The following is a 14,576-nucleotide window of genomic DNA, read 5'->3' on the forward strand; positions in this document are numbered from 1 at the left end:
GTTACTTATGATGTTAGCTATCTTGTCCTGCGAGGTTGCTGGTGTTTTACAAGTAACCCTGTATATATTATCGCTCATTAAAAACACAGCGATATGCTTCAGCCATTTTTTGAGCGTGATTATGAGAATAGTAAACTTGAACTAAACCTAAAAGATCTCAGTATTCAGATATCAAATCATTGTATTGATTGTCTTTTCTATTTATAAGTCTAGAATCTGGAGACCCATAAAATTTAAGAATATTTGCATCCACAGAACTCGGAAACCCTAGGTATAGGTATATTAGTAGGTAGCTTGTAGGTATAGTAACCAATAATAATTATTGTTTTAAATACTTTTTCTTACTTAAATCTTGGATTATTCATGGAAATTTTCAAAAATGAATTTCATAAAAGCAGGGTAACTAACTACATAGGGTTTTAATTAAAAACTGAATATTTTGCATACACTTTATTATCATTTTCTCATAATTTGATTCTTGGATGTTTCATGGAACTTTTCAAAAATGAATTTCATTAAAGTAACTAACTAACTAGGGTAACTAACTAGGGTTTTAATGAAAACCTAAATATTTTGCATGTACACTTTATTATCACATAATTTGATTTCTTACAGAAGCTAGATTTGTGTTCCTTACGCCATACCGCCAATGGCTATCAAACCGTTTAGTTGATGTAATTTCAACTATGGGCTGCGTATTGAGGGGAGAACCTAGAGATTTCATCATTTCATAGGTGTTGTTTGGACGAATTATCTGGAAATAGAAATAGTAAGTAATTATTATTTGCCAAAATGTATATACTCGTAAAATAATATTTTAAACTGAAAAACAGCAATAATAGCATAAAGGGCACCCCGTCAGCAAAGCAACCAATTTAAAATAAAAAATGTAGGTATTTACTATTTAGGTAGTTACTGCGCTGATTTTCAGAGGAGACTTCGTGACTAAAACACGTCTAAAACTAGCAGGGTAACTACTTACTCTTCCAAAAACAACGCTTTGCAAATCAAATTTTGGTATTGATTTAAACGTTATATTGAAAATACCGCACATCTCATCGTTTCTTGTTACTCGCATTGATAATAATCCTGTAATATAAGATTCGTTTAATGTGAAGATTGAGAATACGTTTGGCGACAGAAAATCTCAAGAACACGTAACTTCTTATATCACAGAAAGACCACCTAGAGAAGTTTAGCTTTGGTAGCATGTTAACCGAAAAAAAAAATAAGAAGGACAAACATAAAATTACATTAAAATTAACAAGCTTTTAACTTCGACTTCATAGTCAGAATACCTAATTTCCGATGGGAATGAGCTGTACTATGTTGCCCCACGTCTATATCTAGATAATTAAATCATAATATCATACAATCTCTTCGTTGCGACGTGAAAGAAAGAAAAACACCTTTCCTATTATGATAAATAATAATATAAAAAAGACGTGTGGCACTTGGGGACTGCCGCGGTAAAGCTATTGCATGCTATGCCTTCAAGCCACACCTCCGTCACACCGTGCCCGTCGGAGTGGGGAGCGTGAGGTTTTTCGTTACTAAATTTCTCAATTCGGTCCCCGCGCTCAAGGCCCGCGATAGAAGCTATGCAATAGCTTAATAAACAAATGCGTTTTAGGTAAATACATTTACCTGGCATTGAATGGGAAAAATGATAGTTTTCAGCCCCGATAGGCTGGAATCTGCCCTTCTGTGCGTAGCAACCAAACCCGTTATTGTGAACCACATCTCCACCACTCCAGAATAAATTGGGGACTTTTCTACAAATTTATCTTTTTGAATGTGCATATCAGTGGAAACAATAATATGTACCTATTATCTATTATGTATATCATCTACACTAATATTATAAAGAGGAAAACTTTATTTGTTTGTTTGATTGTAATGAATATAGGCTCATAAACTACTGGACCGATTTTAAAAATTCTTTCACCATTCGAAAGCTACATTATCAACGAGTAAAGGCTATAAAACATGTAGGTACCATGGGCGAAGCCGGGGTGGACCGCTAGTATTAGATAATTGTGGTTTAATTTTTTTAGTTTAGGTATGTCGTTTTGATTGTCTATCTATATTTTTTACAATAAATGCAATGTACTAACTACCATTAAATCTGCACTGTGGCGCAAAAGTAACTACATACCAATACAGGATAATACATAGTAAATAGGATATTATGAAATATGTTGGGCATATTTTTGGGGCATCACAATATTTAATCAACTTCATAAAAATAAAGTAAACACACCAAAAAAATCTTTATTAAAAACACCATTATAAAAACTGCCTAAAATCAAAACCTATCTCTGCCGCGAAGTAGACGGCATTTGCTCCCGTTTCTCCTCAGAAAACTGGTTCACAGCGAGGCAATATTTCTCAGAATGATACGTCCTTGATATCTGCGATAGTAACGGGCTTCCATGCGGAGAGTTCAGCCATAGAGAGGCACTACCCGTCTGCCCAACCATCGCTATGAACGCAATCAACATCCTCGTATTTAGCAAACCCCTTTGTATTTGGGGCTGTTTCAATAATGTCTCCAGGATATAACCATCTGGCAATCCATTGATAAGCTCAAACACACTGGACCCTCGCTCTCCTATCAACCATGACGCAGCAGCCGGTACATTGCTCCCAGTATAACGTAGCGCCGCCTCCGAATCTTCTAAAGAAAACCCAAGATTTTTCAAAGTTACAAGCGCTTCTGGGTTCGGCGGTTCGATAATCTTTGCTCTCCACGCACGAAACTTTTCTAAAAACCGCTGCAAATGCTCCGCTCGTTTGTACGAATCGTCTCCACTTGTAGATGAAACCGATGCAGTGTTCTCTTCTGTTGCGTTTAATCTGGCTGCTATTTCTTCTGGCGTGATCACTTGGACCGTGAACTGCTGGTTCCTCTGCGGTTCGTCTAACGCTGCTGATAGCTGTGCTAATGTTAGCTCGTAATTCCGCCCTGCTGCAGCTAATCGAGCTCCAGCTTCGATTAAAGATATCAGAATCTTCCGCAGTTCAAACGACAATTCATTGGTCGATAATAATGATTGTAAATTTGGCTGTCTAACTGCGTTTTGTGGGGAAGGTAAAGAGGCTGTAGCAGCCGCTATAGCACTGGGCTGTGGCGCTCTAACCGACCCCAAATCCCATAGAGCACCAGCATCTGGCGTACGACGCTCTATAAGCAGTAACTCGTCAAACATGGCCACTTGTTCTTGGGATATAGTGAGAAAATCGTGGAGGGTTGTCGTATCGGATACGCGTACAATCTTAAACCGGCTCGAACTGTTCTCTCCGTTTGGATAGAAGTAATCAATTGATCTGTTTTTCACTTCTTCTATTAACGTATCGTCTGGGAAGTAAGCACTGAACACCTGTCCTTCAGGACTGACGATCTTAACGAAGACATCATTTTGACCACTTAACCCGGTATCCGACACCAGCATCTGTGGTGATCTCTTCTAGATCGATAACTTTAATTAAAATCAGTAAAAGGAATAGAAATATGCTAGTAAAAAAAGCTATTAGACACAAGATTAATTTTATCATAATTTGACGTCATTTTGGTGACGTGTGACGTTGTTTTTGTTTTGTTAATTTGGAGTCGTTTTAAAAAGGTTTTGTGTGAAAATATATTATGTTCAATTTTACACGCAATTAGGGTAAAAAATAGTAATGAACGAGGGACGTGCATAACTAAGTATATTGTTAAAAAAAAATCAGCAACGTTTTAATAACTCAGGCCCCGGAATCACAGACACAATAGAATATGTATTGTGTCGTGGACCGATCGGGCCGTTCGGGGCTCAATGGGTTAAGGCAAATGGATTCCCTTGCGGAGAACAATGCAAAAATAAATCATAATTTATGATTTAACTAATTAACTTCACCTGGCTTATAAAAAGTAGTCTATAAATAATCAATCTCTATCCCAAACATACCTACAGCTCATTTTTGCATTCTTCTTTTATCCTTACAAACTCCTACGTTTATAATATTCTTATTTCCAGACATACATACCTAAAGAACCGTGTACCAACATAGCCATACCCAACGCCGTCACCATCGAGAAGATCCAGGAATAATTTGCAAGTATTCGGACACACGTCAGTGAAAAGCTCGGCTGCTATCGTACCCATAGTAGCGGCACCACGGATTTTTAATGTTATGTACACTCTGATAAATAAATATTATTTTTATTCATGTAAATTGACTTTTAATTAACAAGACAAGTGAGGAGCGTCGCGATTAATTGCGCGAGTAGAGCAGTGTGTGGCCAGAGAGGGCAATATCGCGGCGAATAACAGCAGCGCGATGAGCAGAGCGATGAGCAGCGCGAGGAGCATAGTGTGGCCGCGACATTAGATACCATTTTCAAGTTATTTGCACACTTTGCAATTATGGGCAATTATTATATGTTAAATTTATTATTTTGTGAAAAAAATGATCTGCGAAATATATTTTCTACCGGCTTTAAAAAAGGAGGAGGAGGTTCTTAATTCAACTGTAAGTACATATTATTATAATTTTTGTGTTTTAAAACGTTCTTCTGATGATTCTTTTGATTAAATAAATCCTTATTTATGCTACGCGTTTGTCTATAGAAAGCAAACCTTGGTCTCTTGACGCCCGGTGGAGGTATGAACACTGGGTCTTCTATTATTTCCTCTATTTTGAGTGGAAACAATATAAATTCGCTTCGTGACATGTGCATTATTCTCAGTTTAGTGTTAAACCATTCTTTGTTTAAAGACGATGAAGTTTCTAGACGTGGTGGCTGAAATAAAACTATTGACATGCAATCAACAACGACAGTGCGATACAAAACTCAGAGAGGCAGAGGCAGAGTTTTGATACAGAAAATTCCTGAGTTTTTAATGAGCGATACAATCAGAATTTTAAACTTTACTGCCAGGAAATAGGGTTATAATTTGAATGAATATTTTATACAGCGTTTTTTGACGACCTTGTATGCAATTGTGACTTTTTTTAAATTTAAAATATTAACACTTGTAGGTTACTTACAGTACTTTTAATTAGCTTGTATAATTGTTTATTTTCCCTACATATTCGTTTGTATGTGTACAATCTTTGTTCGTAATATTGCTTGCAAGGTGGTGGTAGTCGCGTCCAACGACTGTCGATATTACCCTACGATCATTGAAATGGTCTTATTTGTATGTTTTTATGGAAAGAGCAACAAAATTATTCAAGAAATTAGATTGTGGAGAAAATTATGCAAGTAGTTTTCTAAAGGATTTAGGACATTTTTTTAATATTCAAAATTTAATTGTCCATCACAATAATACAAATAAGTATGTAAGTACTAGAAAAAGATGACGAATAAACAGTATTTTTTCAAGTATCTTTTACCAATTTCTTCCCTTTTTTTCCTAATATCATTCGGTATATATATCAAAACTAAATTCACCGTCTAAATATAAAATAATTACCTTAAAATGCGCCGCTTTTATAGCCATAACGAGCTTTACATTCTCATAATACAAATCACGAGCATTATTCACCCATCCTGGTAGATCTCTTACCATTCGATTGGCCAAATAAATGGGCGAAGATGAATCTACCTTTGAACCTATTGCTTGATGTTTCTATTAAAATAATGTATTAAAAAACGATAAATTGATGAAATGATTGTATGTTCATTGATGCTTGATAAGTGTTCCAATTTATTTAAATCTGCACGTCAAAAGTGGGTGAAAATCCTGTATTATGGAATCGGTTACATACAGACAGGTATAAACAAACTAAGTTGTTTTTGAATTTTTAGATACGTGTACACTCCAGAATGGTAATACAGCCAGGCAATTGCCTGACTCTAGGGAGCGAGATAGTAGTAATTTGTTTTAAAATAAGTGAATGAAAGACCGGCTTATAAACGGCTAACCTACTAAATGAATGAAAATTTCTGCTAAGAAAATCGTAAGATAATTTTCATTTATAATAAATAGATTTTCTTTAAGCATTCACAATATTATTCTGATATTATATTCAATATTTTACAAGCTGAGTCGCAAACTAAAGCAAGTATTTCTATAATATGTGTGTTCTAATATAGTATAAGCTACATAACAGGCAAATATCAACAAAATCTGTTCAGTTCTCACGTACTTACTACATACTTTCGCGTATATAATATTAGTAGGTTAAATATTTACTTTAGCTTTTTTCTTCTTACTAATTTTTACACCTGTAACTTCTGGAGGGGGGGAATAGTACTTCTTTTCGGGTTTAGGTTGAGCCCGTAATATTGCTTTTATTAGAGTCATTGTGTGTTATTACGAGAATTTTGAAAACAAACATAGACATGCAAAAAAATAGAGTGAAGTAAATAATCTATGAGGCTGTGATCCATAGATTAAATTTATTATCATGATTCTCAATCTTATATAATTAATGTTTGTAGAAAATAAATAAAATAACCATTATTAATACTAAACAATCAATTAATAAAAGAGCGTGTGTCAAAAGTGAAACTTCTTTGACAAAATTAAAAAATACCGAAATCGCGAGAAGCCATGACGTGACGGTATTGCCATGACGCGACCTTGAAATTTTACTCTCAAAGTTTCACTTCAAAAATTTGCATTAATGAAGATCAGAATTATTCAATTCTGATCTTCAGTTTTGTTTATTAAGTTTTTGATTTTAAATTGATCAAAGAACTATTTTGAAGTAGGGTAATAAAAAATAAAAAAATTTTGCTCCACACTAATTATTTATTACTAAAATACTGTAAGGTTACAATATCACAATAATGTGCCTACAAAAAGCAGTGATACAATATAATGTAAAATAATATAAAGCTACGAATACAAATTCTATGCGACTAAAGCGAATTACACACGAACGGTTTAAAATAAGCATATTTGAAACAATTGACATATTAAAAAAGTTACGATTGATTTCTTATCTGTGGTCTATCTAAAGGCGGGAAATTTTGACATTTAAACGTCATTTTCTTTTTGTTTTATAAATGGAGAAAGTTTTTATTCAGAGAGCTGTTTTGAATTTAGTTAATTTTTAACGGGAATAAATAAAAATCGTGTATAAAACGTCTGAATACATAAAAAATCACGGGAATGTGACTAGCATTGTTAAATATTATTGAGATCTTAAGATAAAGTTATCATTAAAATTAAATAAATGTCAGCGTCTTTTTCGTTTTTTCTTTTTTACATTTTTATCCATAGAGATAGACAGATTGTTTTGAATTTTTTTTTATTAAAAATAGCTTTTGCTATTCAGTACATCGAGATTTAAAGAAATGCATTTATTACAAACGTTATTTTTTTCCTTTTTTAAATATTTTTTTATAAAACCTCAAACTATCAAACTATATGTGTATTTTTGCATTGATGTACAATAAACAATAAGACTCACAATCATGCTCAAAAATAGTCCGAACTAAAAATCTGCCTATGCATAAGGCAGACTTTTCTTATGAGCGATACAATAGACTTTGAACATTACTACCCCGAAATAAGGTGTTAATTTCAATGAATATTTTAATTAAGTTAATGTATTCGTTTGAAAAAAGCCACTCAGACATTTTTGACGATCTATCAATAGGCCATTATGAGTCTAGGTGTTCAGTACGTCAATTATTTTTTGAAGTGAAACTTCTTTATAGGGGTTGGAAAAAAATTTAGTGTAACATTTTTTCGTTACGCGCCATCTTGTTCTTATCCCTACCACGCGTGATTCGACGTATTTTTGTCAAGTTGCGACGTATGTACGTAGTTGTTAGTAGTAAATTATTTTTTGAAAAATAAGGTTATAAAGAAGTTTCACTTCTTACGTGTGTATGTAAACTAGTACACGCACACATTTTTTCTCTAATGACGTTGTCTCAAGGCAGTGTGTGGACGAGGCACAGCTGACAGTGGTCTGGCCAGGCGAGTACTGGCGCGAGCCACTGTCGAGTACGATAGGTAACGGTCTGACAGATCCGGTGGTTCGATCTGGAAGAATACAATATAAAATATAATATAATATGGCAAATATTATAAAATATACCAGGTGTAATCGTTAAGTGTGTATAGTACGACATAAAAGAGATGAAATTAATTATTTTGGAACTAATTCGTTTTTCATTACCTGGCAACCCTGAATTGGCAATGTAGCTGTCAAGTTGAATAAAAATTTGTTGTTTTTTTCGTGAAGTGGAGAATTATTGAGATAAAATTGTTATTTAGAACAAGAAATTTAAATAAAAAAGGAGACATCATGAAAAAGGTTAAACGTAGCGGTGTCCGTGATGTGGTGTATAAAGTTTTTATTCGGTGTTTGTCCGAATTTCAAGCTGGAAATTTATTGACTGATTTGGAAAACGTTTACAAACGTACAGCAGAATATACCGGTGAGATTCCATTTATTTTTGCTCAGTACTACGTAAAATAGAATATTCCATTAGTAACGAGTGTTTAATGTATGTATGTATGGCGATTATTACGTTTTCGCAATTTAATTTGAGGTTATTTGTATGTAAACAAAAACTAGTTTTTATAGTGCGACCAGCACAATTTGAGTCAAGAAGTTATATCCAATCCAACCAGCCTCAAATAAAGTACCTAGTTTAGATTTTACTACATAGTATAGTGATAACTGTTTTCATACAGCTATCTATCTATTAATCAATCAAACCATAAGAAAAAAAATCATATTTACTGTATCATATTTACAGATACTGAAGATGCCCCGTACCTTCTTGCCAGTACTTCGAAACAGAGTGATGATCAGTCCTTTGAAGGAGTAGAATATTTAGATTTTGATGAATTATATTAATGTACAAAATTTATCTACAAAAAAAATAAAAATATGTGGTTTTCAAATCGCCTTGTTTTTTTCTACCCGACGGACCCAGAAAGAGGGTAATGTGTTTGAGCTGCATGTATGCTTGTTTGTATGTTTGATTCTATGTGCGCCTCTGCAGTCTAAACACTTGACCGATTTTTATAAAATAACTAATTCCAAATACATTTAAGTAAAATTTGACCTAGGTAGGTCAATTAAAATACTAATGTATTTTTGTCTTAAATTACACTATTGCTACAATGAAACAATTATAACGGTTTAAATCGCGGTATTTATTTTAGATTATATTATATAGATTTTTGGATTTTTATTCTATAGTATCAAGATCGCTTGCGTCGCAGTATCAGTGTTGCTATATGAGCGACGGTGGCGCCCTCATTTATTTTCATCTCTTTTGTGTCGCACTGTACAGGCGATTATTCCGTAACTTTTACAGATATCTTTAACTTATAGATAACTATAGATAACTTTTTCAGTTCTATACCTACCCTAATGAGCAAAATGACAATTATAACTTATCTATAAATTAACGATTACACCCTGTATGACAAACAAAACAGTAAAATTGTAGCGCTATGTTGTTTAATAAGTATTAAGTTATGTATAAATTAAGTTGTGTATAAGTTATATTCATAAATAAAGTAATAATAAATTTAAAAATACGTTACTTGTTTGTCAGTTCTATACGCAACGAGTGATTTTGTGACATGGTTTTCGTATCTGGTTATAGTAGTTTATATGAAACGTGCCATTCTTCTGGCAAAATTCATTAGATGTCGTTGTATTATAAATGTGAGATGTATGATAACTGTAATTTAAATAAATTCTCTTTGACAACGCGAGCATCAGCTAGCATGCATAATCTATCTATACTTATAATAAATCTGTAGAGAGGCCAATTCTGTACATGAAATATATTTAAAAAAAAACTATGAAGGGGTGATAAGGGATCGCTACTGATGCCAAAAATGCAATCAGTAAAATTTTTGTCTGTCTGTCTGTCTGTCTGTCTGTCTGTATATTCGTTATAGAAACAAAAACTACACGACGGATTTTAACCAAATTTGGCACAATTATTCTTCATACTCCTGGGCAGGTTATAGTAAAAGAATCATGTAAATCGGTGTAGAAACACCAAAGTTATACATGAAATACGCTATAAGTCATCGCGCGTGAATACAGAATCATGCAGCCATAAGGATTATTTTTGTGTATCAGTTGCCGCGTTCGACGCGCTTCGCGGCGGGAGCTATAAAAAGGCGGCGGGTCTGCACCCGTTTCGCGTTGTCATGGCATCACGTGTGAACGGCTGAACCGATTTCGATAATTCTTTTCTATTATATTCCTTGAAGTACGAGGATGGTTTTTATGTAGAGAAAACGTAAATATGTACCACGGGCGAAGCCGGGGCGGACCGCTAGTGTATAATATATGTATGTGTCCCAGCAAACGTTATTCTGCCTTACTCTTATCACTTAGGGGTATGAACCGCCCACATTTTCAAAGAAAAACCCGCATAGTTCCCGTTCCCGTGGGATTTTCGGGATAAAAATCCAAGTTACTCTCTATATTTGTGCTAAATTTCATTGTAATCGGTTCAGTAGTATTTGCGTGAAAGAGTATCAAACACACACATAAACATCCTCACAAACTTTCACATCTATACTAATATTATAAAGTTGAAGAGTTTGTTTGAACGCGTTAATCTCAGGTACTGGTCCGATTTGAAAAAAAAAAATATCTTTCAGTGTTAGATAACCTATTTATCGAGGAGAGCTATATATCATCACGGATCAACAGGAGCAGTGCACTGCGGGTAAAATCGTACAACTAGTTAAGTATAATATGTAATAATAAAAATGTAATTTTACATGGCTCTGTCATGTGTTTGTGTGTATATCTTATATGGCTCGCTTGTGTGTGTATGTTTGTGTATATCTCAAATGACTGTCGTGTGTGTGTGTATATCTTACATGGCTCGCTTGTGTGTGTGTGTGTGTATGTGTACTTGTGTGTGTGTATATATCTCACATGGCTCTGTCGCTTATCCACGTGCGCTTGGTGCGGCGCCATGTTGTTCCCGGTGTAAGCGACGCACTTCACTTGCCACTCGCCGAGCTGCTCGTTCCAGTGAACGTACTGGTCGATTAGTGTCTGGAATATATAAGTCATAAACATTATCATATTGTTAGACGTAACTTTTGATTTAATTATTTTGTGGATGAATAGTTGTCATTATTTCATATCAAACAAAACATGTTAAGCTGTCGAAAACTATAAATTGCCGCTATCTTTTGAATCGTGGCGCATTCGTACGAATCGCGCCTAGGGGCTTCGACGTTGTTTATACGACGTTCGACCCAAATACCCCCACTTTGCTAATAGTCTTTGACTTGCTGTGATTTGTTATCAACTACATCAATTAGGCAGTTGTGTAGAATCGCAGTACATTGTTATTACATCAAATTAGTATTTAACCCAGTCGCCCGTGTAATTTCTTACAATATTTTATTTTTATTTATTTATTTACACTTTATTGTGCTGGCATAATAAATAAATCCTTAAAATTAAAACTTATAACGAGTCCAGCACAGAAGGCGGCCCTTATAACTTAAGAGTGATCTCTTCCAGGCAACCTACTGTGTGGAGTAATAGTATGAAGGAGGAGGTAAGTAAGAAGTACAAAATAAATAAATTATATAAAGCTATATGAGATTTATAATCACATATAACATATTATCATAATTAAAGCAAGAAAAAAAAACACTGTGTGTGCCGAGCACACGTGTCAGAAGTGAAACTTCTTTGAAATTCAAAGATACCAAAATTGTCGACTTACTCCATGACATGACGGTATTGCCATGACGCGACCTTGAAATTTTACTCTGAACGCGCCTAAAGAAGTTTCACTTCAAATGGGCTAGCATACTTTAAGGATGCGTTCTCAAAATAAGTATGTATCAAGGCGCGTCTATATTTGCGCGGAATGGGCGTATTTTCGTAAAAAAATTATATGCAATGCGTCCAGAATGACATACAACAATACCACGTGTTAAAACTCATACGCACCAAAATTAGTGAAATTTAGACAATTTTAATTGTTACATTTTCGTTAATATTAACTCAATAACAAAAATATAGCTATCGTGGTATTAATAATTTTTTACTTCTAAACGAGCTTACTAAAATGCTCAGAGTTGCCATAACAAAGTGCTATTTGCCCTACAAAAATACCCCAAAAAGCTTTACCTGGTACTCTTTAGGTAATTTGCCCTACAAAAATACCCCAAAAAAGTCTACCTGGTACTCCTTAGGTATATACGAGTCCAGGACCAAATCAGCCAATTGCAGTTCCCTCTTAAGAGCCCTAATACCATCTAGTATCCCCTCCATCTCCCTTTGCTGTTCTCTCTGCTGATCTGCCAATTCTGCTTTAGCGGAGTTTAGAAGTTGAACCGCTCGCTTTAGTTTGCGGGTCTTTGCTGCGTTCTCTTCTTGTAGACTGGAGTAACGCTCTTCGAGGTCTAGACGTTCCGCCTGAAAGGATTTTTTATAGTTAAAGTATTTTTAGCCAATTTATTAGGAACTAGCGGTCCGCCCCGGCTTCGCCCGTGGTACATATTTCGCAATAAAAGGTAGCCTATGTTCTTTCTCAGGGTCTTAAGATTTCATCAAAATCGGTCCAGTAGTTTATGCGTGAAAACCATACATACATACATATTACATACACACAAACCTTTCCTCTTTATAATATTAGTATAGAAGTATAGACTAGCTATGTCCCGCGATTTTACCCGCATTGCTCCGCTCCTGTTGGTCTTAGCGTAATGCTATACATATTATAGCCTCCCTCGATAAATTATCTAACACCAAAATAATTTTTCAAATAGGACCCGTATAGAAGATTACAAATAGGCTAAGATACTTCACAAATAACATGAATAAACTTTAAATTTATCTATTTTCTTAATCTCAGTCGTCCCATGAAAACGTTATACGGTATAAGGTATTCGAAACTCGGAAGAAATAATATAATAAAAAAATCGTGTTTAAAATCCGTTAAAGTTCTATTCTAAAAACACTAGCAAAGCAGTTCCCCTGCGCACGAACTTGGGCAAAATATTTTCAAATAAGAATGTTCTTTTCTGATACATAAGCTCCTTCAATGCCAAGTATCACCAAATTGTGTTCAGTATTGTTTTTTAATTAGGATTCAATAATAAAATAAATAAATAAAATAAATAAATATTATAGGACATTATTACACAAATCGACCTAGTCCCACAGTAAGCTCAATTAAGGCTTGTGTTGTGGGTACTAGGCGACGATAAATATAATATTTAATAAATACATATATAGATAATAACACCCAGACCCAAGAACAAATAATTGAGTTCATCACACAAATATTTGCCCTGACCGGGGATCGAACCCGGGACCGTCGGCTCAGTAGGCAGTTACTTTACCACTGCGCCAACCGCGTCGTCAATAATAAATTTTAACGACAAAAAAAAACATTGTAAGGACAACAACGTTGCAACGATGTCCACGCGCACTTCCCGCGCTTCCAAGCGGAAAGGTAATGAAATAATAGAAAAATCGATAAAAAATATTATATGCACGCTCAATTACGAGCAGAATGTAGAAGAATTTGTATCTACCTAACATCTTTTTTACTACCTACTTTGTGCAAAGAAGTTAATTTGAAAATACATTTTTTAAGCTATTGCATAGCTTCTATCGCGGGCCTTGAGCGCGGGGACCGAATCCAGAAATTCCGTAACGAAAAAACCTCACGCTCCCCACTCCGACGGGCGCGGAGGTGTGGCTTGAAGGCATAGCATGCAATAGCTTTACCGCGGCAGTCGCCGTGCCACACGTCTTTTATTTTTATAAAAAAAATCTTACCTCTTTCTTCTGTAAATCTTCTTGCAATCTCAATTCAATAAGTTTCCTCTGGTCCAATTCCTTGGCAGCTTGTTCCAAGAGTCTGCGCTGAGCGTCCGCTCGGTCCAGAAGGTTCTCACCACCGACCAGCACTTTGGATTCCAGACGTTGCAACTTGTCTTTGAGTTCTTCTTGCTGTTTTCTGAAAATAAAGATTAATATTTAAGTTTTAGAACTCAAACTCAATTATTTATTCAATTAGACTATTTTTCTAGAAGCACTTTTGAATCGTCATTACATATTTTTAACATTTACCACCGATTCGGAAAGCAGCAGAGAGGAACCGGCAAGAAACTCCATAGTTACTCTTTTTAATCATGTTAGTATTACAATTTAATTTTACAAAATATGTAACAGCATATATCATATATATGCCAAAGAATATGTTGAAGCCGTCAATTGTGCAAAATATTTGTACCTCATTGTTTTGTATTGGACGAATGAATGAAAAATTCTTTATTGTATTTGTATTATAAATAAATAAAGATTTATATTGTGTTTAAGAAGATATTTATAGACGTTTTATTAAGGTTAAAGTATAAATAAATAAATCATTTATTTCACTTAAAACATTTCACATATTAGAGCGACCCAGGCTCCTAAGATAGTAAGAACTGTTTTTCAGGAGCCTGAACAACAGGTAGTATTTGTATTTGTATATATAAGACTCACAGTTATGCTCAAGAAAAACTTTGAACATGAAAGATCATTTACATCACATGACATCTTGGAAATTAGATCCTAATTTCCAAGATTTTTTATAAAACTCCAAGAATTAAATAAGT

The 14,576-nt window shown here is 34.5% G+C and overlaps 3 protein-coding genes across 3 annotated transcripts in view; all 3 read right to left on the reverse strand.

Annotated features, from left to right (window-relative positions):
• Nucleotides 1-590: 590 nt before the first annotated feature.
• Nucleotides 591-6,296, reverse strand: LOC149896229 (uncharacterized). The gene is made up of 8 exons (XM_090118284.1): nucleotides 6,186-6,296; nucleotides 5,463-5,618; nucleotides 5,035-5,160; nucleotides 4,623-4,786; nucleotides 4,030-4,185; nucleotides 1,648-1,775; nucleotides 983-1,089; nucleotides 591-754 (listed from the first exon to the last, which is right to left on the reverse strand). Exons 1-8 carry the CDS (start codon nucleotides 6,294-6,296, stop codon nucleotides 593-595), a joined length of 1,110 nt encoding a protein of 369 aa, XP_089974410.1. The 3' UTR covers nucleotides 591-592.
• On the reverse strand, nucleotides 2,316-3,580 carry Kpc2 (Kip1 ubiquitination-promoting complex subunit 2). Its single transcript, XM_090118283.1, has one exon. It carries the CDS (start codon nucleotides 3,453-3,455, stop codon nucleotides 2,316-2,318), a length of 1,140 nt encoding a protein of 379 aa, XP_089974409.1. The 5' UTR covers nucleotides 3,456-3,580.
• A 983-nt stretch (nucleotides 6,297-7,279) lies between the features above and the next one.
• Nucleotides 7,280-14,576, reverse strand: part of Klp64D (kinesin-like protein 64D) — a 39,520-nt gene continuing 32,223 nt past the window's right edge. Inside the window, exons 11-14 of the mRNA XM_090117878.1 lie at nucleotides 13,753-13,933; nucleotides 12,145-12,381; nucleotides 10,876-10,998; nucleotides 7,280-7,991 (exon numbers count right to left, since the gene is read on the reverse strand). Of these exons, the coding sequence (XP_089974004.1) occupies nucleotides 7,866-7,991; nucleotides 10,876-10,998; nucleotides 12,145-12,381; nucleotides 13,753-13,933 (667 nt within the window). The 3' untranslated portion in view covers nucleotides 7,280-7,865. The remainder of the gene's footprint in view (nucleotides 7,992-10,875; nucleotides 10,999-12,144; nucleotides 12,382-13,752; nucleotides 13,934-14,576) is intronic.

The sequence above is a fragment of the Colias eurytheme genome, chromosome 29 (assembly GCF_061535395.1).
Source record: "Colias eurytheme isolate Ceu_HAF_F1 chromosome 29, ilColEury1 Martin Lab GWU primary, whole genome shotgun sequence".
NCBI classification, from domain to species: domain Eukaryota; kingdom Metazoa; phylum Arthropoda; class Insecta; order Lepidoptera; family Pieridae; genus Colias; species Colias eurytheme.